Here is a 27,362-nt window from a genome sequence, read left to right as displayed (position 1 = left end):
CAGGCCAACTTGGGGGTACAGGGCAAGGATAGGCTTCAGTGGCAACCCCCCGGCCTCTGTCCACTGTGTGGGTCTCAGGATGCTGGGCACGGGGAGACCAGCTCACTGTCCCTGCGCAGCTGTCCCCACCCATCCTCTGCCTCCAGCCCTGTCCTCAGCCCCACTGCCCACATAGTCTCCTGACTGCCTGTGATGGCCCCAGCCCTGCCCACGGTCCCGGACACCTGCCTGCCTGCTCGTCCTCCTGTCCAGCACCCCCGGCTTCCTCCCACGTCCCACCCCGTAGCCGAGCTGGGTGGGTGCAGCCTGCACCCACTGCCACACGAGAGGAGGGGTGGAGCGAAGAGAGGAACTGGATGTGGGGCCATCATAGGTGGACGGCACAGGGAAGAGCGGTGGTTAGTCGCAGCAATCAACACGCGGCCCTGTGGAAGGGCTGAATCAAAAGAGTGGCTCACTCGTGAAGTCACTGTGATCGTGAGGGAAGAAATCTAGTTGAGAAAGTAGGCAAAAGTCCAAAGTCTGCAGCCAAGCCACCAAGACCACCGTGTAGAGATAAGTCCAGAGCCCAAACCAGCAGGAGCACGCTGCGGTCAGGGCATAGCCGCCCCAAGTCCTTGCTCAGTACAGTCCCTTGTCAGTCGCTCCACATGCTGATTGTCCCAAACTCCTGTTGGGGTCAGAACAGTTGGTGTGTGGAATCAGCAAGTCTTAACACACACACCCTCCGCCGCCGCCCCGGCTCAGTGCCAGTCAGGGGCCTGAAGGAACCTTCCAGAAGGTGGGCAAGTGCACAGAGGGCTGTGAGTTGGGGAAGGATCCTGAAGGCTTCTCTATGGGTGCCATGGGGCCTGGAGGAGGCCACAGGGGGACGCCTCAGCCCCCAGAGAGGAGAAGCTGCTGGCCAAGGACAGCTGCCACCAGATGTCATCAGCCCCGGGGCCAGATAAGGGGTCAGGCAGGGAGCCAGGTCCTGATTCCCACGAAGCTGCTAAGCCCGGTGCTCTCAGCCCCCACCCCACCCCACCCCCACCAGGGGAGGAGGAATTTGACCCTGGGAGCTTTTTGGTGAATTCCAGCAGAAGAGGAAGCTCCAGGCTGGTGACAAGTGCATCCCCTGTCCCCAGCCCATTGCAGTGGGCCTGGAGGTGGCCCCTGTATGGGGGCCACACAGTGCAAGCTGTCACTGTCACACAGGCACACAAAGCTGCCTCCTGAAGCCAGCTTGCGTCTGCACCTCACTTTGCCGTGGAGGACCCTGCAAGGCATTGCCCTGCCAGATCCCGGGGCAGGGAGCCCCCCCCCCACCCCATCCAGGGGCCCGGCTCTGAGGGGGTCTGGACCACCACCCCTTGGCCACTTGGGGGCTGAATGGCTGGGGGAGGGGCAGACCCTGGGGTGGGGGGCCGGTGGGCACTGGAGGGGTGCTGCACAGGGGGGCTGGGCTCACAGGGGGCACTGGATGGGGGGCTGGGCCCAGGGGGTTGCTGGACAGTGGGTTGGGCCTGCGGGGTGCTGGACAAGGGGTCTGGACCCGAGGAGTGCTGGATGGGGGGTTGGGCCCAGGGGGCACTGGATAAGGGGACAGGACTGGCCAGGGCTGTGGGCAGCAGGGTGCAGAGCAAGGAGGGGAAACCTCCCAGCCTTCCTGGGGAAGCATGTGTCTCAGAAGCCAGAGGCTGGTGGTTTGGGATAGTATCACGGACAGATAAAAGCCTAGGGAGACAGACAGACAGAAGGAGGCTTGGGGCCACTCCTCATGCCACAGAGCCCAGGAGGGACAGGGCAGGTGTCCCCACGCCATCCGGCTCTGCTCCCCAGGAAGGTTGCCCTCCTTGCATTCTAGAAGGGCCTAAAGCTTTTCTTTCTAGTCTCGTGTCCAGTGAGATGGCTCTAGTCACCGGCACTCAGCTGCTGCAGTGTGAGGGCAGGGCCCCCATGGGCCCCCAGCCCCCAGAAGCCCCAGGGCTGGCAGCAGTGAACCCCCGCCAGGGTTCGGGTCCAAGCCTTTGCAGCCCTCTCACACTGTCCCTCAGTGCCCTTACCCCTCTCCTTGCCCTCTTAGCTGAGGCTGCTGGGGACAGTGCAGGCTCCGGGACTCGGGCTCTAGGCCCCCCAAACCAGCTGTGTTTCCTCTAGTTTCTTTCCCTCTCGCTCCACTCCCCGTCTCTTTTCTCCAGAGCCTTGCTGAGCTCTGGCTGGTGATGGTGCTGGGGGTTGAGCCTGGGACCTCAGCCTCAGGCAGGAGAGTCTGTTGCAGAACTGCTGTGCTGTCTTTCCTGCACCTGCACCTCTCTTAAGGGGGTGGGGGGTGTTGTGGAGATGGAGGCGTCTGACTGGGCATCCTGGGGCCACACCTGGGCTCTGCAGGTGCCCACACTCATCTGCCTCCCGGGTTTGTCTGTTCTGTGCAGCTGGGGCCTCGAGCGTGAGCTTTTACCTCAAGGCCGGCTTTGAGAGATGGAGAGAGAGAGAGACTCCACTGCCAGGAGCTCCCCTGTGCTGCGGGGGCTTGAACTTGGGCCGCACCTGCCTTGCCGGGTGAGCCGTGTCTCGGGCCGTCTCGGGCTTCTGTGAGACGGCGCTCTAGGGCTTCCTCCCAGGTGAGGGCTGCTCGAGGCCCGGCACCCGGCACCCGGCCCCCGGCCCCCGGCCCCCGGCCTTGGAAGCTGTCCTTTCTTCTTCAGCCACGTGTATACTGGGAAGGGGCATCACAAAGCCTGTGCAGTCTCCTGACTAAAGGAGACCAGCCCCTTCCTGGTGAAATGTTAACCATCCTAAAAGAGGCGGGAGGGGGCCAGGAGCATCGGCCTGCGGGGGGGGGGGGGGGGAGGGTGGCCCCCTGCCTCTGGCCCCCAAGCCTCCTGTGGGGGTGCCGCCCTTTGGGAAAGGAAGAGAGGACGCCCTTCCCCGTGCCAGGCCCAGCGTGGTGCTGTGGCTTGTTTCTCGCCGGGGGCTCTGGTTGTGGCTGGGGGCTGGGGGCCTCGGGGGATGCCTGCCCTCTGCACACAGTGTCACCTCCCTCGTCACCCACTTGTGACACACAGGGACACAGCTCCGTGGGGGGGGGGGTGTGTTTCTGAGGTAGGCCCTGCCCGGGACCCAGGGCCAGGCACAGCCACAGGCAGGGGCGGCGCCCCCGAGCCTCTAGGTGACGCCCCTGCCGCTTAGCCACGCCCACACGTGGGCAGAGGCTGGCACCCTGGTGGGACCCTCTGATTCCTGCTGTGCGGACGGTAATGGGGGCAGGTGATCTTGCGGGCGGCCCTGAGTTCCAGAGGCGCGGACACTCTCTCCCCATCCCCGAAGGCTGTTGGGCCTCCAGCTCAGACTCCAGAAGAAGCTGTCACTGGACAGACAGCCGGACAGACCCCCGCCCCCAGAATAAGGCCTCTGAATGTGTGGGCAGTGGTGTGGCTGCCAGAGCAGTGTTGTGAGGAGGGCCCTGCAAGCCTGCCCTCTGTGGAAGGCCCTCCGCGCCTCAGCCCTGCCCCTCAGGGCCCTGCCGCTCCACCCCTGCCCTCAGCATCAGGGCCCTGCCCCCCTCCACCCCTGCCCTCAGCATCAGGGCCCTGCCTCCCTCCACCCCTGCCCTCAGCATTAGGGCCCTGCCTCCCTCCACCCCTGCCCTCAGCATCAGGGCCCTGCCCCCCTCCACCCCTGCCCTCAGCATCAGGGCCCTGCCTCCCTCCACCCCTGCCCTCAGCATCAGGATCCTGCCCCCCTCCACCCCTGCCCTCAGCATCAGGATCCTGCCCTCCTCCACCCCTGCCCTCAGCATCAGGGCCCTGCCTCCCTCCACCCCTGCCCTCAGCATTAGGGCCCTGCCTCCCTCCACCCCTGCCCTCAGCATCAGGATCCTGCCCCCCTCCACCCCTGCCCTCAGCATCAGGGCCCTGCCCCCCTCCACCCCTGCCCTCAGCATCAGGGCCCTGCCTCCCTCCACCCCTGCCCTCAGCATCAGGATCCTGCCCCCCTCCACCCCTGCCCTCAGCATCAGGATCCTGCCCTCCTCCACCCCTGCCCTCAGCATCAGGGCCCTGCCTCCCTCCACCCCTGCCCTCAGCATTAGGGCCCTGCCTCCCTCCACCCCTGCCCTCAGCATCAGGATCCTGCCCCCCTCCACCCCTGCCCTCAGCATCAGGGCCCTGCCTCCCTTCACCCCTGCCCTCAGCATCAGGGCCCTGCCTCCCTTCACCCCTGCCCTCAGCATCAGGGCCCTGCCTCCCTTCACCCCTGCCCTCAGCATCAGGATCCTGCCCCCCTCCACCCCTGCCCTCAGCACAGGCACAGGAGCCTGGCCTTCAGGCTGCAGAAAGTGAGCCTCCTGAAATCCTTTCAGGAAGTGGTGGGGTGCCCTGAGGGGCTGGAGGGTCAGGCCTTAGGGGGTTTTCAGCCCTGGGTTGCTGCCGCTTCCACCCCAGAGGCTCCCTCAGTCTCCCCATTTTCTCATTTGTTGGTTTTAAAATATTTATTTCAAGGCAGCTGGGCATGTGAGCACCCAGTTGAGTGCACATGGCCCCAAGTTCGGGCCCTGCTCCCCGTGTGCAGTGAGGAAGCTTCACAGTGGTGAGGCAGGTCTGCAGGTTACGGTTCCTCTGTCTCTCGCTCCCCAAATACACAATTTCTCTGTCCTGTCAAAAAACGGAGGGAGGGAGGGAGGGAAAGGGACGGAACGACAGACAGCCAGGTGGTGGATTTGTTGTGCTGGCTCTGAGCCCCAGCGACAGCCCTGGAAGAAGAGGAAGGAGGCAAGACAGTCGGGCGTCCCTGCCCAGGATCCAGCTCAGGGTCCCGGAGAGCGTCCCCAGTCCTGCGCCCATCCCACCCCACCCCTTGCACCTCCAGCTCTGCTCAGAAGCCGCCGGCCCTAGCGCATGGCCGAGTGGTCCGTGTGCAGGGCAGCTCTGACTGCGGGCAGCCCCCCACACACACCCCAGCCCTGGGTGCGGGTCCTGGCCTGCTGTCTCTGCACTGAGCCCTGATGGACCTGCAGGGCAGCTCTGACTGCGGGCAGCCCCCCACACACACCCCAGCCCTGGGTGCGGGTCCTGGCCTGCTGTCTGCACTGAGCCCTGATGGACCTGCAGGGCAGCTCTGACTGCGGGCAGCCCCCCACACACACCCCAGCCCTGGGTGCGGGTCCTGGCCTGCTGTCTGCACTGAGCCCTGATGGACCTTAAGCCTCTCGGTTGTTCCCACCGAAACAGGCCAGGGCTCCACACGGGACAGGTGGAAGAGACGTTCCCTGAGGCGGGAGGAAGGCCCGAGAGCCGGCTACCCGCTGGCCGCTGCTGGGTCTCGGACCCAGGCCGGGGGTGGGTGGGGGACTTGAGAAAGAAAGGCAATTGGGGAGCCGGGTGGTGGTGCACCTGGCTGAGCGCACATGTTACAGTGTGCAAGGACCTGGGTTCGAGCCCCCAGTCCCCACCTGCAGAGGGAAAGCTTTGCAAGTGGTGAAGCAGGGCTGCAGGCGTCTCTGTCTCTCTCCCTCTCTGTCACCCCTACCTAGGTGCACTCCCAGATCTCCGGGGCCTAGGGGAGCTGGGAGGGCTTGGGTGGGTGCCAGGCATGGACTCCAGGGCCTGCGCTCTGCTCACTGAGCCCCCCTCCCAGCCCCTGGAGGGTGCACAACCCAACTTCAGCTTCAGTGCTGTTGTGTCTGTCTCTGTCTCTCTCTGTTGAGAAACAGTGAGGGGAGGCAGCCCCCGCTTACCTCCCTGGGCCACCCCACCCACCCCACCCTGAGGTGCACAGTGCAGGCTGAGAGCAAGGCCCCAGCACTTTCTGGAGGCGGCGAGGGTGGGTCTGGGTGGCTTGGCGGCTACCCTCGCCCGCTGGTCCTCACCCGGCTCCTCACTGCCCCCACCCACCTGTCCTGCAGGCTTCGCGGTGGCCCAGTGCGTCAGCAGCTCAGCCGCATCCTCGCCGTCCCCGCCTTCGGCCAGCGGGAGCGCCAGTGGCTCCTCCACGCCCTCGGCCACCCACAGCCCCTCAGGTACGGGACGTGCGGGGCCCTGGCCCGCATGTGTGTGTGTGGGGGGCACAGGTGTCCTTGTCTGCCCCAGCTCCAGGGTGGGGGCTGCTCCCCATCACTTCCACGGCCAGGCTCCATGAGGGGCCCCAGAGGTGTCCCCGGCGTCGCTTTCTCTTCAGCCAGCTTCCGCCCTGACCTGGGCGTGGGCTCCGCTGAGGCTGGGGGGGACAGGAGCACCCCACCCCGGCTGCAAGCCCTGCTCCCTCCCCAGTGGCCACCCTGCCTTGAGCCTGCACCCCTGCAGAGTCCAGGACCGGCCAGTGACACAGGGACACCTCAGGGCTCAGTGGCTCACCCTCCGCTCCTCCCAGCAGAGCGCATGTCCCCCCACCCTCTGCCCAGACCCCAGCTGGGTGGTCACCAGGCCACCTCCAGCCTCTGGGCACTGAGGCTCCTGTCCCTACCCAGTGTGTGTGTGAGAGAGAGACAGAGAATGTGAGACAGTGTGTGTATGTGAGTGTGTATGTGAGAGAGAATGTGTGAGAGTGTGTGAGAGTATGTGTGTGTGTGTGAGTGTGTGTGTGTGAGAGTATGTGTGAGTGAGACAGTGTGTGTGAGAGTATGTGTGTGAGAGTGTGTGTGTGTGTATGTGTGAGAGAGTGTGTGAGTGTGTGTGTGTGTGAGAATGTGTGAGTATGTATGTGTGAGAGTATGTGTGTGAGTGTGTGTGTGTGAGAGTGTGTGAGACAGTGTGTGTGAGAGTATGTGTGTGAGAGTGTGTGTGTGTGTGTGTGAGAGTGTGTGTGTGTGTGTGTGAGTGTGTGTGTGTGAGAATATGTGAGTATGTATGTGTGAGAGTGTGTGTGTGAGAGTATGTGTGTGAGAGTGTGTGTGTGAGAGTATGTGTGAGACAGTGTGTGAGAGTGTGTGTGTGTGTATGTGTGAGAGAGTGTGTGTGTGTGAGAATTTGTGAGTATGTATGTGTGAGAGTGTGTGTGTGAGAGTGTGTGTGTGAGTGTGTGTGTGTGAGTATGTGTGAGAGTGTGTGTGAGAGTGTGTGTCTGAGAGTGTGTGTCTGAGAGTGTGTGTCTGAGAGTGTGTGTGAGTGTGAGAGAGTATGTGTGAGTGTGAGACAGTGTGTGTTTGTGAGAGAGTATGTGTGAGTGTGAGACTGTGAGTGTGAGAGAGTATGTGTGAGTGTGAGACTGAGTGTGAGAGAGTGTGTGTGAGTGTGAGACAGTGTGTGTGAGAGTGTGTGTGTGAGAATTTGTATGTGTGTGTGAGAGTGTGTGTGTGAGAGTGTGTGTGTGAGAGTATGTGTGAGAGTGTGTCTGAGAGTGTGTGTCTGAGAGTGTGTGTCTGAGAGTGTGTGTGAGTGTGAGAGAGTATGTGTGAGTGTGAGACAGTGTGTGTTTGTGAGAGTATGTGTGAGTGTGAGACTGTGAGTGTGAGAGAGTATGTGTGAGTGTGAGACTGAGTGTGAGAGTGTGTGTGTGAGAGAGTATGTGTGAGTGTGAGACAGTGTGTGTGAGAGTGTGTGTGTGAGTGTGAGAGAGTATGTGTGAGTGTGAGACTGAGTGTATGAGAGAGTATGTATGTGAGAGTGTGTGTGTGAGTGTGAAACTGAGTGTGAGAGTGTGTGTGTGAGAGAGTATGTGTGAGTGTGAGACAGTGTGTGAGTGTGTGTGAGAGAGTGGAGAGTGTGTGTGTGAGAGACTGTGAGTGTGAGAGAGTATGTGTGAGTGTGAGAGTATGTGTGAGTGTGAGACTGAGTGTGAGACTGAGTGTATGAGAGAGTATGTGTGAGTGTGAGACTGAGTGTATGAGAGAGTGTGAGTGTGAGACAGTGTGTGAGTGTGAGTGTGTGTGTGAGAGAATGTGTGTGTGAATGTGAGACAGTGTGAGTGTGTGTGTGTGTGAGAGTGTGTGTGAGTGAGTGTGAGAGAGAGTATGTGAGTGTGTGTGAGTGTGTGTGTGTGTGTGTGTTTCACAGGTGCATCTCTGGCTCCTGCCTCCCCCACTGCACTGCCCGTCTTCCTGCCCCGTGCCGACCCCATTCCTGCCCCCCAGCTGCTCTCAGCTCCCACTGCCTCCAGGTGCCTGGGGTGGGGGGCAGGGTGAAGGGTGACCCGGCTTCCCAGATGCCCGCACTCAGCACCCAGGCTGACAGGCACATCCTTGGGGCACAAGCCTGCGAGACACCGGCTCTTTCCCCCAGCGCCCAGCTGCCCCTCTGGGTGCATCCCGGGTCCCTGCTTGGCGTGGCTGCTGCCCTCTCCCCTGGCTGTGTCCAGGCGTGTGTCTGTCCGGTCCCTGTCCCCATGTCCCCCTGGACGCTGTCTGACTGTCCTGTTTCCCTCTAGTCAGGACTGGCGGGAAAGGACGGCCGCGCGTGTTCAGCCTGTCGGAAGCCGACAGTCACGGCAGCCACTGGGTTTAGCGGCCAGCCCGCCAGCGCCTCTGCAGGCAGGTCTCCCCAGCACCCCGGGAGGGTGCCCACCCCACTCGGCCTGACACCCCCCCAGGAAGTGGGCCCCACCCAGCCTGAGCCTGACCGTGACCCCCTGCCCCTGGAACTCGGCTCCCTGCAGACCCCCTCCTCCCAGGCGCTAGAGTCCCCTCCCCCTCAGGCCCAGTAGCAGCCTGGGCGGCACCCTCTGCACACACACCCCCCACCCCCGTGCACGGCTTGAGCCTGTGCTCCTGCCAGACTCAGACCCAGACCCCCAGCCTAAGGGCTGAGCCCCCAGAGCCGTTCCCGAGGGTGCCCCCCGCCCCCCCCCCCCGCCCCAGCGCTCCTCAAAGCAGAGGGGCCTGAGCCCACCCACGGGTGTGGTCTGCGAGGGCGCTAGCTCCCCCTGAGAGCGGGTGCTGGGAGGGACATCAGAGAACTTGCCAGGTCTTCCCGTGCACGCGTGTCTGAGCGCGTGGCCTCCTGGGCCCACCCCGTTTCCATCTGTCTGTCCGTCCTCCCATCCACCTCCCGTTGCTCTGGTGCTGTTCCGTTGCTCTGGGCTTTGCTGCTCTGCTGTGGCTCCCGACTCAAGGGAAACAGACACGCACCTGCTGGGGCCTCGGTCAGGGTCCCTGAGAGGTGCAGCACCTGGGGAGGGAGAGAGGGTGGGAGGGAGAGGAGGGTGGGGAGGATAGAAGGGAGGGAGGAGAGGAAGAGGGGAGAGGAGTGAAAGGAAGAGATGAGGAGAGGAGAGGAGAGGAGAGGAGAGGAGAGGAGAGGAGAGGAGAGGAGGAGGAGAGAGGAGTGAAAGGAAGAGATGAGGAGAGGAGAGGAGTGGAGAGGAGAGGAAGAGGGGAGAGGAGTGAAAGGAAGAGATGAGGAGAGGAGAGGAGAGGAGTAGAGGAAGAGGAAGAAGAGGCTGAGGGAGGGGGAGAAGGGCTGTTCACCAGCACAGCCTGGACCCTTCCTCAAGGTACCTCCCGCCTCAGTGCCTTTCGGGGTGCTGCCTGCCTCAGCACTTGGGGAGCATGCCGCGAGAGAGGCTGAGTTTGGCTCTGCGGGCCGCAGCCCTCAGTTTATTTCATTCTATTAGCGTTCCCCTTTGTAACCTCCTGTGCCCCTGCCTTAGGCCGGTGGCACCAGCGCCAGCTCTGGGTGGCTGGAGTGACCAGCTCCCAGGTGGGTCCTTCTGAGACCCCCACTCCCACAGAACCTGGGCCGCCCCTCTGTGCTCGCCCCCCCAGCCCCCCGACACTGCACAGGCCCCATCTCCCTGCCCTTCACACCAGGGGACCCCCGTGTGCCGTCTCTGGGGGCAGGTCCCCCACGCCCCCCAGGACCCTGGGTGCTTAGCTGAGCCCCAGCCAAGTGTGCTCTCTGCTCTCCCCCCAGATGACCCCCTGGCCACGCCGCCCCCATCCAGCCTCACGGAGCCGCCGGACCCCTGCAGGACCCCGCCCAGGGCCCCCCCGGAGCCTGGCCTGGCCCCCAGCCTCACACCCGCCCCGCAGCCCCCCATCTCCCTGCTCTGTGCCCCCGCGGCTGACGCCCTGAGCCTGGACGCCCTGACCCTCGTGCTGCCCGTGGACCCCTGCAGCCTCCGAAGCCTCACCAGCGGCCCCCCTGGAGACACCCCTGAGAATGCCCCGGGAGACCCCGCGGGAGACACCCCCAGCACTGGCCTACAGCTCCAGGAGCCTGTGCAGCCCTGAGGCCCCCTAGCACCCCTTCTCCAAGCCCAGCTGGGCCCAGACACCCAGATACCACCAGCACCCCTGCTCTGTCACTGCCCTGAGCAGGCCAGCAGCACCTGGGAAGGACTCAGCGCAGCACCCTGTACTCGGTCCCCACACGGGGCAGGTGTGAAGTGTAGGTGTCCATGAGGGCAAGCGTCACTGTTCCCTGGGGGACTGACCCGGGGTCAGGTCGTGTGAGCAGAAGTGGGCAGGGCTCTGCCTCTTCCTCCTTGCCGTCTGTCTGTCCCTCTGTCACAGTGACCTCCAGGATATTCAGCCCCAGCCCTGAGGTGTGCCTGGGGGGGTCACAGCCAGCCTCAGGTCTGCCTCCCAGGGCCATGTGGCCCCCCTGCCCCCACAGCACCCCCACCACCACGTTCACAGGAGGGACCGGGACACCTGGATGCTGCTGAACTGTGTAGGACGCGGTGGGAGGGCTGCCCCAGGACCTCCCGCGGCCCGTGGGGGCAGAGCTGGGCTTCCCATGGCGGAGGCCACGCGGGGCAATGAGGGAGTTGGGGGTGCCCTGCCTTGCCCCCCACAGACACCCCTGAAGTCACCCCCACCCCCAAACAGGTCTTCACACTCTTGTCTGGGGGAGGGGCAGATGCAATAGCCGCTGTCCAGGCCGCTGGCCTCGGGACGCTGTCCTGTCCTCCCCCCAGAGCTGGGCACTGGGACCCAGGCTCCTGTGAAGCTGAACTTGGCAATAAACCGCCACGTCACCAGGACTGTGTGCTCCACGCTGCGGCTGGGTCCCGCTGTCCCCTGCCCCTCTCCTGATCTCCTGTCCCTGCCACCCCAAACCCTTTTCTTGTCCCTCTGTCCCGCCATCCTTACTGACCCCCGGGTCCCCGCTGTCCCTGAAACCAGGGAGGGCGGCTGGCCGGTGCTCGGCAGAATCACCTGGAGCCCTCGAACCCAGGGCCGGCAGCCAGCTGTGTCACTGCCCAGCCGTGCTCGGGATGCTGGGGGTCCCCAACACCGGGGGTGCCGAGAGTGCCCCCCTCGGCAGTCTCTCTGGCCGCAGGTCTTGGGGGGATGGGGTGGTGGCGGCCGGCAGGGGGCCCCCAGGGGCACTGGGATCAGGCAGGGGTCCACCCTCAGGCCAAGGTCTGCAGAAGCTTCTGGAAGCACTTGGGGGGGGGGGTGCAGAAGGACACTGACATGACCACTGGGACACTGCCCCAAGCTTGGGGTGTGCAGGGGCCTGGCTGGCAGGGGAGCCCTGTGGGCGGTGGGTAGGTGTGCCATGGCATCTCTCCCTCTCAAAGCAGAGGTCCATGCCGTGGCATCTCCCCTCTCTCTCTCTCTCTCTCTCTCTCTCTCTCCCTCTCTCAAAGCAGAGGTCCATGCCGTGGCATCTCCCCTCTCTCTCTCTCTCCCCCCCTTCTCAAAGCAGAGGTCCATGCCGTGGCACCTCCTCCCTCCCTCTCTCTCACTCTCTCAAAGCAGAGGTCCATGCCGTGGCATCTCCCCTCTCTCTCTCTCTCTCTCCCCCCCCTTCTCAAAGCAGAGGTCCATGCCGTGGCATCTCCTCTCTCTCTCTCTCTCTCTCCCTCTCTCAAAGCAGAGGTCCATGCCGTGGCATCTCCTCTCTCTCTCTCTCTCCCCCCCTTCTCAAAGCAGAGGTCCATGCCGTGGCATCTCCTCTCTCTCTCTCTCTCTCTCTCCCTCTCTCAAAGCAGAGGTCCATGCCGTGGCATCTCCCCCCTCTCTCTCTCTCCCCCCCCCCAAAGCAGAGGTCCATGCCGTGGCATCTCCCCTCTCTCTCTCTCTCCCCCCCCCCTTCTCAAAGCAGAGGTCCATGCCGTGGCATCTCCCCTCTCTCTCTCTCTCTCTCCCCCCCCCTTCTCAAAGCAGAGGTCCATGCCATGGCATCTCCTCTCTCTCTCTCTCTCTCTCCCCCCCCCTCTCAAAGCAGAGGTCCATGCCGTGGCATCTCCCCTCTCTCTCTCTCTCTCCCCCCCCCTTCTCAAAGCAGAGGTCCATGCCGTGGCATCTCCTCTCTCTCTCTCTCTCTCCCCCCCCTTCTCAAAGCAGAGGTCCATGCCGTGGCATCTCCTCTCTCTCTCTCTCTCTCCCCCCCCCTTCTCAAAGCAGAGGTTCATGCCGTGGCATCTCCTCTCTCTCTCTCTCTCTCTCTCCCCCCTCTCAAAGCAGAGGTCCATGCCGTGGCATCTCCCCTCTCTCTCTCTCCCCCCCCCTTCTCAAAGCAGAGGTCCATGCCGTGGCATCTCCCCTCTCTCTCTCTCTCTCTCCCCCCCCTTCTCAAAGCAGAGGTCCATGCCGTGGCATCTCCCCTCTCTCTCTCTCTCTCTCCCCCCCCCCTTCTCAAAGCAGAGGTCCATGCCGTGGCATCTCCCCTCTCTCTGTCTCTCTCTCCCCCCCCCTTCTCAAAGCAGAGGTCCATGCCGTGGCATCTCCCCTCTCTCTCTCTCCCCCCCCTTCTCAAAGCAGAGGTCCATGCCGTGGCATCTCCCCTCTCTCTCTCTCTCTCTCCCCCCCCCTTCTCAAAGCAGAGGTCCATGCCGTGGCATCTCCCCTCTCTCTCTCTCTCTCTCCCCCCCCCCTTCTCAAAGCAGAGGTCCATGCCGTGGCATCTCCCCTCTCTCTCTCTCTCTCTCTCCCCCCCCTTCTCAAAGCAGAGGTCCATGCCGTGGCATCTCTTCTCTCTCTCTCTCTCTCTCCCCCCCCCTCAAAGCAGAGGTCCATGCCGTGGCATCTCCCCTCTCTCTCTCTCTCTCACTCTCTCAAAGCAGAGGTCCATGCCGTGGCATCTCCTCTCTCTCTCTCTCTCTCCCCCCCCCTTCTCAAAGCAGAGGTCCATGCCGTGGCATCTCCTCTCTCTCTCTCTCTCTCTCCCCCCCCCTCAAAGCAGAGGTCCATGCCGTGGCATCTCCCCTCTCTCTCTCTCTCTCTCCCCCCCCCCTTCTCAAAGCAGAGGTCCATGCCGTGGCATCTCCTCTCTCTCTCTCAGCAGAGATCCATGCTGTGACATCTTCTCTCTCTCTCTCAAAGCAGAAATCCATGCTGTGACATCTCCCCCCCCCCCAAAGGAGAGAACGCCTGCAACCCCCAAGTGGGGTCTTGGGTGTGTGAGGCCCTGGGTTTGTTGCACAGCTCTGAATAAAATGTGGTTTGTATTTTTGTCACTACTGGGACCTCCCTGCTCCAGGCTGACTTTTTCCAATAGAAAAAGAAAGTGACGGAGTCGGGTGGTAAAGGTTAAGCGCAGGTGGCGCAAAGCGCAGGGACCACCATAAGGATCCCAGTTTGAGCCCCCGGCTCCCCAACTGCAGGGGAGTCGCTTCCCAGGCGGTGAAGCAGGTCTGCAGGTGTCTGTCTGTCTCTCCCCCTCTCTGTCTTCCCCTCCTCTCTCCATTTCTCTCTGTCCTAGCCAACAACAACAATAATAACTGCAACAATCAAAAAAAATGGATGAAAGAAAGAACAAAGAAAGTGAGAGAGGGAAAGACAGCCTCCTCCACGTGGTGGGGGCCGGGTTCGGACCCGGGTCAGGCGCTGTCCAGGTGGCCTCACGGCCCCGAGTGACGGATGTTCCGCGTGTCACCACCACAACCCGCTTACGGAGCACAGGTCACTCGATAGGCTCTTTTCAAATACTTCTTGGCATGGCCGGCTAAGAGCACGCATCACAGCGCACAAGGACCCGGGTTCAAGCCCCCGGGCCCCACCTGCATGGGGAAAGCTTCACAAGCGGTGAGTAGGGCCGCAGGTGTCTCTCTGTCTCTCTCCCCTATCTATCCCTTCTCTCTCAATTTTTATCTATCCAATAATAAATAAAAAAAACAAACTAAAAATAAAATATTTCTTCACATATTTAGTTTGTTTCCTTCCCCAGAGCCCTGTCAGCTCTGGCTGGTGGTGGTGCTGAGGATTGAACCTGGGCCCTCAGAGCCTCAGGCAGGAGAGTCTCTGCAGAAGTGCTGTGCCAGCTCCTGGCCTAGACTTGCCTGATTTTATTTATTGCAGACGACTGAGCACCGGAGCTCTGGACCCTGGGCGGCAAGCAGGCCCCCTCCCCGCTGAGCCCTCCCCACACCTGCTCTCAGGAGCCCAGACACAGGAGGCCTCTGGACTCAGCCCTCTGGGTCCCTCACGCATGGGGGCTCAGCGGGGGCGGGGGCAGACCACTCCCCAGGCGCCCAAGACCCTCGTGCCTGCACCCAGCCCTCCTCCGGTGAGTCCTTGGAAAGACCATTCCAGACATTCCAGACAAAAAGGCACGGAGCCTCCCCGCCCCCACTGGACCCCAGCCCCCCTTAGTGTCCCGACTGGGCCCTGGGGCTGCTATCCCTGGCTGAGCTCCACACACTCCACTGTGCCTGGGGAGAAGCATGGGGCCCGGGACTGGCCATGAGCGTGGGGGCCGGGACGGGGAGGACAGCTGTGGGGCAGCCCCTCGCGGGGACACGGAGAGCCTCCTTCAGTGACTGGGAGCCGCTGGGCCTCGGTGGGGGCAGCAGCGCCCTGGACGCCCCCCAGGCCCCTCCCCCCGTGTGGTCACCCGCCAGGCACAGCCTGTCCCTGTCCCCCCGCCGGTTCTCGGTAGTCTGGGGACAGCACGTCCCCGGTTTCCTGTTACCTCCCTCGCTGCCGCTGCTGTTCTGGCGGCCACCTGGGGTGCCGACTGGGGGCGGGGCGGGGTCCTAGGGGCTGGGGGCCTGGCTGGAGCCCCCACAGGCAGCACCTGCCCTGGTGCCCACACCTGCCCCGGGCCTCGCTCACTGTCCTTCCTGCTCTCCTCTTTTATTTTCCCTTTTGTCGCCCTTGGTTTTTTTTTATTGTTGCTGTTATCATTGTTATTGATGTCGTCATTGTCGGATAGGACAGAGAGAAATGGAGAGAGGTGGGGAAGACAGACACCTGGGAGAGAAAGACAGACACCTGCAGACCTGCTTCACCGCCTGGGAAGCGACTCCCCTGCAGGTGGGGAGCCGGGGGCTCGAACCGGGATCCTTATGCAGGTCCTTGCCTTTTGTGCCACGTGCGCTTCACCCACTGCGCCACCATCCAACTCCCCCTCTCTGTCTCTTTATTAATGAAAAAGACAAAAAGAGAGAGAGAAGCAGACATCACTCTGGTACACATGCTTCCTGGACTGGACTCAGGACCCGAGTGCCTTACCCACTGCACCTCCGGGACTGACCGTCCCTCCCCTCTCCTCCCCTCTCCTCTCCTCCCCTCTCCTCCCCTCTCCTCCCCTCTCCTCCCCTCTCCTCCCCTCTCCTCCCCTCTCCTCCCCTCTCTTCCCCTCCCCTCCTCTCCCCTCTCCTCTCCCTCCTCTCTCCCCCTCTTTCCCCTCCCCTCCCCTCCCCTCTCTCGCTCCCTCCCCTCTCCTCTCCCTCCTCTCTCCCCCTCTTTCCCCTCCCCTCCCCTCCCCTCTCTCTTTCTCTCCCTCCCCTCTCCTCTCCCTCCTCTCTCCCCCTCTTTCCCCTCCCCTCTCCCTCTCATTCATAGAGAATTATTTTTGTCAGCGGGGGGAAGGACTGAACCCCAGTTTCCTAGGCAGGGGGTGTGTGTGTGCTGAATCCCGCAGTCTCCCAGTCTCCCACGATGGTGGCTGAACCCGTGTCCCCCGCTAGTGTCTGGCCGCGTCCCTGTCACCACAGCTGTCCTGGGCTTTCACTTTCTCTCCGCCTCTTCCTGTGGGGGGTGGGGGCGCCCAGCTTCACCACCCCCCACATCCTCCCTGTCTCTACACCCCAGCCACATCTGGAGGTCCAGGTTCCAGTCCCCACACTGCCCCTTAAGCCTCTGGGCCCGGTCCCCTCTGGAGAGTGGGTGAAGGGGGCGCTCTCATGGGGGTCCCACCCCACCCTACAAACCCCCCCCCCGTCCCTGGGGGGCTTCCCTGCCCTTCCCTGCCTCAGTTTCCCCACTGTGACATGCATCAGCGAGGCTGGGGGGCTGTCCCCGGCGAGGAGGGGGACGGCCCGGGTCTGGGGGCCCCCGGGGTGTGTGACCTTTCACCCCATCCTGGGGGACAGGCTGGGCTTGCATTGTTCACGCCCTCACTCCCTCCCTCATTCACTCACACCCTCACTCCCTCACTCAGGAGAGAGAACAGAGGTGGCTGTCACAGGCTGTGGGGCCACTGCCCTCAGGCCTGAGCCCTCCCCCTGCCCGCTGACCTGCCCCAGCTCCCCGCCTGCTCCCCCTCCCTCCCACCTGCTTTTTGTTTTAGATGTTGGGGAGGGGGTCTTGTGACAGCCCTGAGCCTCGCCCCTGCATAGCCCTCTGCAGAGTGAAGGGGGCACCGTCTGAAGCCCCCCCACCCCCACCCCCACCCCCCCGCATGCCCCTCAGGCGGCCACCAGTCCCCGGCAACCTGATTTACAGCCCCTGCTTTGCAGTTTCCAGCCGTAGCAGTGGGTTCCTGGAGCCCAGGGCCTGGGAAGGGGGTGCCATCAGCCCCCACCCCCCAGCAGATCTGCTGACCTGCAGGCCACACACTGGGTGGAGTGCACATATCACACTGAGCAAGAACCTGGGTTCGAGCTCCCGCTCCCCACCTGCAGGGAAGCTCCCTAAATGGTGGCGCAGGGCTGCAGGTGTCTCCCTCTGTCTCCGGCAAACACAGACAGAGAAGGACTAGTGGACTCCGGAACAGGGGTCCTCCTGTCACCCCCGAGCCCCAGTGTCGATCTCCGCGGCAAAAACACAAAAAATCAGTGACTTTTCCTGCTTTGAAAACCACTGATCAGCTAGGCCCACCGGTGTTCCCCCCCCCACCCCCGTGCACCAGTGTCTAGGGGGCACCTGGGGGAGAGGGTGGTGCTCCCATGGCCCGTGGGGGGGCTGAATGCCACCTCAGCCTCAGCCAGTGTGGGGACCAGGGGTGACAGGCAGTCCCCCCCACCCCCCTGCGGATCCCAGACAAGGACACCACAGACAAGTTTCAGCCACGCTTCCTGGAACTGTGGCCTCACCACTTCCCTGAAGACACCCCCCCACTCTGCCTGGCCACAGCTGCCACCTGCCCCCCATCCCCTGGTCCTCAGTGCCCCCTGTCCCTCTTTGTCTCTCTCTCCCTGTCCCTCTGTGCCCCCGCCCCTTCTGCCCCTGTCCCTATGGGTCCTTCTGCCCCCTGTCCCTCTGTGTCCTTCTGTCCCCTGTCCCTCTCTGCCCCCGACCCTTCTGCCCCCTGTCCCTCTGTGTCCTTCTGTCCCCTGTCCCTCTCTGTCCCGTCCCTTCTGCCCCCTGTCCCTATGTGTCCTTCTGTCCCCTGTACCTCTAAGTCCCCTGTCCCTCTCAGTTCCCTGTCCCTCTTTCCCATCTTTCTGTCTCCTGTCCCTGTCTCTGTGTCTCCTGACCCTCTCAGCCCCCTGTCCCTCTCTTCACTGTCCCTCTCTGTCCCCTCTCTCCCCCATTTCTCTCTGTCCCCTCCCATCCCTGTCCCTCTGTCCTCTCTCCCCCGTCCCTCTCTGTCCCCTCTCTCCCCTGTCCAACTCTGTTCCCTCTCTCCACGTCCCTCTCTTACCCCTCCCTGCCCTGTCACTGTCTGTCCCCTCCCTGCCCAGTCCCTCTCTGTCCCCTCTCTCCCCGTCCCTCTCTGTCCCCTCTCTCCCCCGTTTCTCTCTATCCACTCCCTGCCCTGTCCCCCTCTGTCCCCTCCCTTCCCTGTCCCCCTCTGTCCCCTCCCTGCCCTGTCCCTCTGTCCCCTCCCTGCCCCGTCCCTCTCTGTCCCCTCCCTGCCCTGTCCCTCTGTCCCCTCTCTCCCTGTCCCTCTCTGTCCCCTCCCTGCCCTGTCCCTCTGTCCCCTCTCTCCCTGTCCCTCTCTGTCCCCTCCCTGCCCTGTCCCCCTCTGTCCCCTCTCTCCCCGTCCCTCTCTGTCCCCTCTCTCCCCGTCCCTCTCTGTCCCCTCTCTCCCCGTCCCTCTGTCCCCTCTCTCCCCGTCCCTCTCTGTCCCCTCTCTCCCCGGCCCTCTCTGTCCCCTCTCTCCCCGTCCCTCTGTCCCCTCTCTCCCCGTCCCTCTCTGTCCCCTCTCTCCCCGTCCATCTCTGTCCCCTCTCTCCCCGTCCCTCTGTCCCCTCTCTCCCCGTCCCTCTCTGTCCCCTCTCTCCCCGTCCCTCTCTGTCCCCTCTCTCCCCGTCCCTCTGTCCCCTCTCTCCCCGTCCCTCTCTGTCCCCTCTCTCCCCGTCCCTCTCTGTCCCCTCTCTCCCCGTCCCTCTCTGTCCCCTCTCTCCCCGTCCCTCTCTGTCCCCTCTCTCCCCATCCCTCTCTGTCCCCTCTCTCCCCGTCCCTCTCTGTCCCCTCTCTCCCCGTCCCTCTCTGTCCCCTCTCTCCCCGTCCCTCTCTGTCCCCTCTCTCCCCGTCCCTCTCTGTCCCCTCTCTCCCCGTCCCTCTCTGTCCCCTCTCTCCCCGTCCCTCTGTCCCCTCTCTCCCTGTCCATCTCTGTCCCCTCTCTCCCCGTCCCTCTCTGTCCCCTCTCTCCCCGTCCCTCTGTCCCCTCTCTCCCTGTCCCTCTCTGTCCCCTCTCTCCCCGTCCCTCTCTGTCCCCTCTCTCCCCGTCCCTCTGTCCCCTCTCTCCCCGTCCCTCTCTGTCCCCTCTCTCCCCGTCCCTCTCTGTCCCCTCTCTCCCCGTCCCTCTCTGTCCCCTCTCTCCCCATCCCTCTCTGTCCCCTCTCTCCCCGGCCCTCTCTGTCCCCTCTCTCCCCATCCCTCTCTGTCCCCTCTCTCCCCGTCCCTCTCTGTCCCCTCTCTCCCCGTCCCTCTCTGTCCCCTCTCTCCCCGTCCCTCTGTCCCCTCTCTCCCCGTCCCTCTCTGTCCCCTCTCTCCCCGTCCCTCTCTGTCCCCTCTCTCCCCGTCCCTCTGTCCCCTCTCTCCCCGTCCATCTCTGTCCCCTCTCTCCCCGTCCCTCTCTGTCCCCTCTCTCCCCGTCCCTCTGTCCCCTCTCTCCCCGTCCATCTCTGTCCCCTCTCTCCCCGTCCCTCTCTGTCCCCTCTCTCCCCGTCCCTCTGTCCCCTCTCTCCCCGTCCCTCTCTGTCCCCTCTCTCCCCGTCCCTCTCTGTCCCCTCTCTCCCCGTCCCTCTCTGTCCCCTCTCTCCCCGTCCCTCTCTGTCCCCTCTCTCCCCGTCCCTCTCTGTCCCCTCTCTCCCCGTCCCTCTCTGTCCCCTCTCTCCCCGTCCCTCTCTGTCCCCTCTCTCCCCGTCCCTCTCTGTCCCCTCTCTCCCTGTCCCTCTCTGTCCCCTCTCTCCCCGTCCCTCTCTGTCCCCTCTCTCCCCGTCCCTCTCTGTCCTCTCTCTCCCCGTCCCTCTCTGTCCCCTCTCTCCCCATCCCTCTCTGTCCTCTCTCTCCCCGTCCCTCGCTGTCCCCTCCCTGCCTGGCTCTGTCCCCTGTCCTGTCCCTTTATGCCCCCGTTTCCAGTGCCCTTTCCTCTTTCCCCTGGGTGGGGGTTAGAGACGGAGAGATGGAGAGGAGGAGACAGTGTGGCCCTGCTTCTGAAGGTCCCTGCAGACACTCTGGTGTGGTGACCCCGGGTTCAAAGCTGGGTTCTTGGGTGCCCTGCGAGGGCTTTGTCCAATGGGGACTTTCTTTCCCAAAGTGGAGGGACACACTGCTCTGTGAGGGCAGCCTGGGCCTCAAGCCCCTGATCTGCCCACAAGCTGCATGATGTTGGCCACTGCCCCTCCCCAGGCTTCAGGGCAGATGTGGGGCATGGCAGCCTGGCCCATGCATCCCTCCTGCAGAGGGCTAATTGGTGCCTCCTCCAGGGAGCCTCCCTTGAATGCACCCACCATCACCACACACACACATACACACACACACCTGCCCGTTTCCCTCCCACCACAGGCCACCCTCCCAGTGGTCTGCCAAGCCTGAGCCTCCACAGCGGGTGTGCTTCACATCCTCTGGCTGCCCCACCTGTGGCCTGTGCTGACCCCGGGGAGGCCGGAAGACCTGGCTGCAGCTGGTGCAGAGGCTGGTTTCTGAGAAAGCAGATGACAGGCCGGAAGGCCGGCTGGCGCCTGGGCTTTTACTTTCTGTTCTCTGGGGCTGGAGGAGGAGCTGGGGGTGGCCTGACAGGCTCCTGCCTGCACAGGAGAGTCACTGACAAAGCCAGGCAGGGGTCACTGGGCCTAGAGCCCATTATCCAGGACCCCAGAGCCCCCAGGACAGGACCCCAGAGCCCCCCAGGACGGGACCACAGAGCCCCCCAGGACAGGACCCCAGAGCCCCCCAGGACAGGACCACAGAGCCCCCCAGGACAGGACCCCAGAGCCCCCCAGGACGGGACCACAGAGCCCCCAGGACAGGACCCCAGAGCCCCCCAGGACAGGACCCCAGAGCCCCCAGGACGGGACCCCAGAGCCCCCAGGACAGGACCCCAGAGCCCCCCAGGACAGGACCCCAGAGCCCCCCAGGACGGGACCCCAAGCCCCCCAGGACGGGACCCCAGAGCCCCCAGGACGGGACCCCAGAGCCCCCCAGGACGGGACCCCAGAGCTCCCCAGGACGGGACCCCAGAGCCCCCCGGACGGGACCCCAGAGCCCCCAGGACAGGACCCCAGAGCCCCCCAGGACAAGACCCCAGAGCCCCCCAGGACGGGACCCCAGAGCCCCCAGGACGGGACCCCAGAGCCCCCCAGGACAAGACCCCAGAGCCCCCCAGGACGGGACCCCAGAGCCCCCCAGGACAAGACCCCAGAGCCCCCCAGGACGGGACCCCAGAGCCCCCAGGACAGGACCCCAGAGCCCCCAGGACAGGACCCCAGAGCCCCCCAGGACAGGACCCCAGAGACCCCAGGACGGGACCCCAGAGCCCCCCAGGACAGGACCCCAGAGCCCCCAGGACGGGACCCCAGAGCCCCCCAGGACAAGACCCCAGAGCCCCCCAGGACGGGACCCCAGAGCCCCCAGGACGGGACCCCAGAGCCCCCCAGGACAAGACCCCAGAGCCCCCCAGGACGGGACCCCAGAGCCCCCAGGACGGGACCCCAGAGCCCCCCAGGACAAGACCCCAGAGCCCCCCAGGACGGGACCCCAGAGCCCCCAGGACAGGACCCCAGAGCCCCCAGGACAGGACCCCAGAGCCCCCCAGGACAGGACCCCAGAGCCCCCCAGGACAGGACCCCAGAGACCCCAGGACGGGACCCCAGAGCCCCCCAGGACAGGACCCCAGAGCCCCCAGGACGGGACCCCAGAGCCCCCCAGGACAAGACCCCAGAGCCCCCCAGGACGGGACCCCAGAGCCCCCAGGACGGGACCCCAGAGCCCCCCAGGACAAGACCCCAGAGCCCCCCAGGACAGGACCCCAGAGACCCCAGGACGGGACCCCAGAGCCCCCCCAGCCATGGGCCCAGAGTCCTCCCAGCCAGGAGCCCAGGCCCCCCAAGCCAAGCCCCCCAAAACCACCCCCAGTGTCCCTTTCTGCCCCTTTCTGCCACCCACCGAGTGCTCTTCACCTCTGGACTATCCCTTCTCCCCTGACACTCCTCTTTGTCTCTCTTCTGTCCATTGCCTCTGCCTCTATGGCCCTTCCTGTCTCCTCTCCCATGCCTTCTGTCGCTGGCTCCCCTCACCAGCCGTCCCCAATGCCTTCCTTTTGCTGCCTTCCCCCAGATCCTTCCCGCTGGGGACATGCTGCACCAGGCTGACTGGCAGAGGGGCTTCTGGGCCACGCAGGGCTGCCTCTCCCCAGGCACCCGTCTCCTCTGACCCCTGGTGTAGCTTGAGAGCTCTGTCTGGGCATCTGCGGACGACTGTCCCCTGCCAGTGCTGGCCATGCTGAACAGCCGGGGAAACCAAGTCCAGAAGGCAGCAACACACACCCTGACATGGCTTCAGCAAAGCCCCTGGGGGGTGTCAGGGGGCAAAGTCACAGAGGGCCTCCTGGGGGAGGTGACAGCTGCCAGGAGTTGGTCAAGCGAAGTGGAAGCCAGGAACAGCGAAAGCTTTGCTGAGGGGCACAGAGGGGCCGGGCGTGAAGGGGAGGGTTTCACTGGACAGGAAGGCAGCTAGGTGTTAGGCTGCAGGTTCAGTCCCCAGCACCTCCCTGCCCTAGAGCAGAGCAGTGGTCTGTCTCCCACAGGAATAAAGACATGTTTAAAGAGGGGTGAGGGTCGCATGTTGGAGACTGGTTTCAAGTCTGGTTCAAATCCTGCTTTGGAAGAGAGAGAGGGAGAGGGAGAGAGACCACAGCCCTAGAGTTCTCCCTGGTGCTGTGACACCACCCACATGGTGCTGGGGCTCTGGCATGGGGTGGACACCCGCCCCCCGAGTTATCTCCCACCCCTGGTTTCTGCCTGGGGGGCAGGTATGGCAGCCCTGAGCCCCGCCTTTGGGAAAGGGGAGCACTAGGACCCTGCTGCCGGGCCAGGAGGGGCGGGGCACTCTGTGGGGCAGGTGGGCGCCATGATGTCATCTGCACGTGCTCCCGGGAGTGGGTGTGGTCAGGGTGGGCGACACGCAGGTGTGTGCACAGCTCAGACCCCAACCATGCAGGCACCCGGATGGCCGGTCCCGGGCCTGAGACCTGCACGCGACCCCTCCATGCTCAGTCGTCTGCGCAGCTGGGCCTGGGGCTCCTTCACCTGGCCGGGGCTGGACGCTGAGGCCTACGTGGACCCAAGGCTGACCTCAGGCGCCTGGACACTGGGTAGTCTAGCGGTGTGAACGCTGGATGGCGCAGGCGGTGTGGACACTGGACGGGCCTGACCTCAGGTGCCTGGACACTGGATAGTCTAGTGGTGTGGACACTGGTCGGGCCTGACCTCAGGGACCTGGACACTGGATAGTCTAGTGGTGTGGGCACTGGACGGACCTGACCTCAGGGACCTGGACACTGGATAGTCTAGCGGTGTGGACACTGGACGGGCCTGACCTCAGGCGCCTGGACACTGGACAGCCCAGGTGGTGTGGACACTGGACAGACCTGACCTCAGGGACCTGGACACTGGACGGCCCAGGCGGTGTGGACACTGGACGGACCTGACCTCAGGCGCCTGGACACTGGATGGCCCAGGCGGTATGGACACTGGATGGGCCTGACCCCAGGGACCTGGACACTGGATGGCCCAGGCGGTGTGGACACTGGACAGACCTGACCTCAGGGACCTGGACACTGGACAGCCCAAGCAGTGTGGACACTGGACGGGCCCAGCACTTTGACAGCTCGAGACCCAGAGGCCCACCTGGATGGGGGCCCAAGCCGCTGGAAGCAGCCAGGACAGGTGAGGCCGCGGGGCCGTGGTGAGTGTGGGGCAAGTGTCTGTCTGGCAGCAGGCTCCCTGTTTTGTTTGGCTGAAGATGAGGCTTGTTCTTTGGAAGCATCTACGGGCGGGGGCGCCGGCTGGGGGGGCATCCAAGAGGTCACCCAGGGGTCTTGGGGAGCCCTTACTGCAGGGAGCACGTTGAGGGGTCACTCCAGGTGGGTCTCCCTGGGTGCCTCAGCTCTGTTTGCTTGCTGGGAGGTCGGCGTAACCTGCTGGGGGGCCAGACTGTGCCCACTTGGGCCCTTCCCAGCTTCGGGTGTGGGGGGAGCAGCGCCACTCTGCTCGGGCCCACATCCTGGTAGGCCCGGTGTCCGGGCATCACCCTGGCCTGGCCCTGCTCTGAGGGTGGACAGACGTGCATCTCAGTAGCCACTTCTATGCAGCGGTGCCTGTGACCCTCCTGGGGGCAGCTCCACGCTGAACGAGGCACTCACCCGCCCTGCCCTCCTGCTAGCGTGCCTCCCAGGATACCGTACCCCTCCACTTCCCATTCTCTTGTATTGACATGGGGAGACAGAATCTGGGTGGTGGCGAGCCACAGGGGAGAGGAGGCACTCAGGGTGCCCCAACTCCTCTCCCTGTGAGATTCCAGCCCCTGTGGGAGGTGCTCCCAAGGGGCCAGGCCAGTGTGGCCAGACTCGGGGAGGGGCTCAGGGCTGGCTTCTGGGACGGGCGTGTGTGAGGCCTCATAAAGCTGTCATTTTCCAACTTTGAGGCAGGAATCAGAGGCCCGAGTCTTGCCAGCTGTCTCCTAGTTGGTTCCTCTGGCCAGGGGATGCTCTTTTCTGGGCTCAGGAGGCCTGGGTGCTGTGCACAGTGCCTGTGGGTGGGCCCCAGAGCTGAGGGCCTGGGTGCTGTGCTCAGTGCCGCACCTGTCGGCCTAGCTGTCAGCACAGCCCTGGCAGCCTGGAGCATGGGACAGCATGGAGAGCCAGCTCCACCCCTGGCTGAGTGCCTGGACGCCTCCCTGTCCCCACCTGACATGGGACCAGGCCTCTAACCCACAGCGGCAGGGGAGCCCGGCACCTCTGTGGGGTTCCCCCGCTGGAGGCAGGAGGGGGGGGCAGGGCAGCCAGGGGCTTCCCAGAAGAGAAGAGCACTGGGCCCTGGGAGGCCCGGACAAGATGCCACCGCCTCCCCTGGCCCAGCACCTCTGGAGGCCTGGCGGCCTGGCTTCTGGGTGCCTGCACCCCAGTACCCTGAAACGACACAGCTGCAGGCACGGCACCCGGCCCTAAGTGGTCAGTCCTCCCAGCATGGCTCCCGCAGGCCCCAGGCCGCCAGACCAGAGCGCCTCCTGTGCCCCAGAAAGCGTGGGGTCCCCCCCCCCAGTTTCAGAATGTGCCACCCAGCTCCTTCCAAAAACTCTGTGGACCCCACTCCCCCGCCTCTTCCTGGAAGTTGTTGTGGTCACAGAATGAAAGAAGTTTGCTCTGTCATCCGTCTCACTCTGGGTGGACAGCCAAAACAGGCTCTGGCGCGGAAGGGGCGACCACAGCTGGGCTCGGCCCGCCTGCTGTCCACCGCGTGGGGCAGCTGTGCATCAGGCACCGAGCGCCCGCTGGCTTCCTGCCCCAGAAGAAGGGCTCCAGGTACCCAAGCCAGCACCCAGTCCCCCTTCAGACTCCAGAACCCTGGGCCAGAGCACACACTCTTCCAGATGTTTTTCTTTAAAAAACAACTTTCATAATAAAGTTTATTACCAAAACTGGTGTAAAAAATATAAAATAGGTTTCTGCACAGCAGAAAAATAGGCGCCAGAGACCCTCCCCCAAACCCCTGGTCTGTGCAAAGATTCTGGACGAATGTAAACATGAAGAAACATGAAGAGGTAGGCGCCGGGCTGGCCCGGAATACAGCTAAGCTGCTACAACAAGGGGGGTACGGCTGTCTGCCCCTCCTGAGGCCCAGGTGGGCCACCAGGCTCGGGGAGGGGGCCGGGAGTAGAGGAACCACAGAGGTGGGGGTGACCCAGGGCTCTTCAGGCCCAGGGGGTAGAGGCGCCCAGGCCAGGAGGAGGGGCACCCAGGGCTCCCCAGGCCCAGGAAGGGGACACCCAGGCCAGGAGAGGGACACCAGGCCAGGAGGGGCACCCGCGCCCAGGCCAGGAGGGGGACACCAGGCCAGGAGGGACACCCAGGCCAGGAGAGGGACACCAGGCCAGGAGAGGGACACCAGGCCAGGAGGGGGACACCAGGCCAGGAGGGACACACCAGGCCAGGAGGGACACCCAGGCCAGGAGAGGGACACCAGGCCAGGAGGGACACCCAGGCCAGGAGAGGGACACCAGGCCGGGAGAGGGACACCAGGCCAGGAGGGGCACCCCGCGCCCAGGCCAGGAGGGGGACACCAGGCCAGGAGGAGGGGCACCCCGAGCCCAGGCCAGGAGGGGGACACCAGGCCAGGAGGGACACCCAGGCCAGGAGAGGGGGGCACCCGCGCCCAGGCCAGGAGGGGGACGCCAGGCCAGGAGGAGGGGCACCCGCGCGAGGCCCGCTCAGATCTGGAAGGGAAAGGAGCTCAGGTAGTCGCGCAGCACCGGGTTGAGCGGGATGCGCGCCAGGTTGTGGCGGCCGGCCGCGGCCACGATGCGCTGGCGGCACAGCTCCTGCAGCGGCCGCACCCGGCGCTGGCGCAGCGGGGCCCCCAGCATGCGGCGCGGCGCCGCCACGTAGTGCTCCAGCAGCTCGAACAGGCAGTCGAAGCTCTCGCGGCTGCCGTCCAGCTGGAAGCGGCCGGCCTGGAAGTGCACGCGGATGCTCGTGGGGCCCGCGGCCATGCGCACGCTGAGCGCGAAGAAGCAGTTGCGCTGGCGGCTGTCGCGCACCAGGAAGGTGCCCACGGGCTCGGCGCGCAGACGCTCGTGCGCCCCGTGCACGCTCAGCGGCCCCCAGTAGAAGCCGCAGGCGTCCAGCAGCGCGCTGGCGCGGGTGATGCGCCGGTACTCGGCGTGCGAGCGGAACGTGCGGAAGTGCGTGTCGCCGGGCGCGGGCGGCGGGGCCGGGCCGGGGCGCGCGGCTGCCGTGGACGCCGCATGGTCGGTTGCCACCGGGTTGTGCGCCACCATCCTACACGCGGGGCCGGCCGGAGGGGTGAGCCATAGCGTCCGGGGGTGCGCTGCGGGGAGAGGCGGTCAGCGCGGCGGCGGGCGGCGCCCCACGGCGGTCCGCACCCGCCCCGCTCGCCCGGCACCCGGCGCCCGCCGCCTGCTGGCCACGCCGGGCAGGGCGCCTGTTCCGGGCGGCCGCGCCAAGCGGACCGAGAGCGGCGCCGCGCGCTCCTGCCGGGCTGCCCTAGTGGCCTGCGCCGGCCCCGCCCCCGCCCTGCCCTGCCCTGCCCGCCGCCTCCTCGTCCGCCCGGTGGGCTCACCTGGCGGCGGGGCGCGGGGCGCCGCGGGCGGGGCGGCGGGGGACTCCGGGGCAGCTGTCGCGCATGCTCCGGGGCCGCGAGCCCTGCCGCTGCACGGGCCGCAGCTCGCTCTGCTCGGCGCCCGCCCCTGCGCACGGCCTTTATAGGCGGGCGGTGCGACGCGACCACGCCCCGGGCCACGCCCCCTCTGGCCACGCCTCCATGGCCACGCCCCCGCGGTCACGCCCCCGCCACGCCCCGCTTTCAGTTTCTCTTTCCGCCTTGGCGCGGGTCCCCCCCCGCCCGCCCCCCGCCCGCAGGGCCCCGCACGCCCCGGAGCACGGCCTGCCCGGTCGCTTCCCCCGGGCCGGGCCCCCGTCCCCGCAGCCTCACGGCCGTCCCGGGCCGCGGCTGTCTGGGTGCCGCCCGCAGCTGTCTCCTCCCCGCTCCACCCCCGCCCTCCGGGCTTCCCAGGAAGCGGCGGCCTGACCGCAGGCTTCGCGGGAATCTCCACGCCCGCCCGGAGGCGCCCGCGGCCGAGTTCCCGGGAAGCCGGGGGGCCGCGCAGGGCTGGGGGCAGCCGGGGGCTCGGCCGCTGCACGTTG

At 64.9% G+C, this 27,362-nt stretch overlaps 2 protein-coding genes and 1 long non-coding RNA gene across 5 annotated transcripts in view; 1 reads left to right on the top strand and 2 right to left on the bottom strand.

Annotated features, from left to right (window-relative positions):
- CLEC16A (C-type lectin domain containing 16A) overlaps window positions 1–10,899 on the top strand; it is a 50,688-nt gene extending 39,789 nt beyond the window's left edge. Inside the window, exons 22-24 of one of the 2 annotated variants that reach the window (XM_060172379.1) lie at window positions 5,885–5,998; window positions 8,341–8,443; window positions 9,825–9,962. In XM_060172379.1, the coding sequence (XP_060028362.1) occupies window positions 5,885–5,998; window positions 8,341–8,417 (191 nt within the window). In that variant the 3' untranslated portion in view covers window positions 8,418–8,443; window positions 9,825–9,962. Of the gene's footprint in view, window positions 1–5,884; window positions 5,999–8,340; window positions 8,444–9,824 lie in introns of both variants that reach the window. The other variant, XM_060172378.1, reaches the window with a different exon arrangement.
- Window positions 10,885–11,281, bottom strand: LOC132533046 (uncharacterized). Its single transcript, XR_009544929.1, has 2 exons — window positions 11,154–11,281; window positions 10,885–11,114 (listed from the first exon to the last, which is right to left on the bottom strand). It is a non-coding gene; the product is annotated as an uncharacterized LOC132533046 (long non-coding RNA).
- Window positions 11,282–25,091: 13,810 nt separating this feature from the next.
- On the bottom strand, window positions 25,092–26,975 carry SOCS1 (suppressor of cytokine signaling 1). 2 transcript variants are annotated; one of them, XM_060172271.1, is made up of 2 exons: window positions 26,779–26,975; window positions 25,092–26,526 (listed from the first exon to the last, which is right to left on the bottom strand). In XM_060172271.1, the coding sequence occupies exon 2, from the start codon at window positions 26,474–26,476 to the stop codon at window positions 25,907–25,909; it is 570 nt and encodes a 189-aa protein (XP_060028254.1). In that variant the 5' UTR covers window positions 26,477–26,526; window positions 26,779–26,975; the 3' UTR covers window positions 25,092–25,906. The 2 variants fall into 2 exon arrangements, with proteins under 2 accessions (XP_060028254.1, XP_060028255.1); XM_060172272.1 differs by lacking the exon at window positions 26,779–26,975 and adding an exon at window positions 26,602–26,688.
- Window positions 26,976–27,362: the final 387 nt, after the last annotated feature.

Source organism: Erinaceus europaeus, chromosome 15, assembly GCF_950295315.1.
Source record: "Erinaceus europaeus chromosome 15, mEriEur2.1, whole genome shotgun sequence".
Lineage (NCBI taxonomy): Eukaryota > Metazoa > Chordata > Mammalia > Eulipotyphla > Erinaceidae > Erinaceus > Erinaceus europaeus.
Note: the sequence above shows the minus strand (reverse complement) of the source record. Positions and strands in the feature narration are given on the sequence as shown.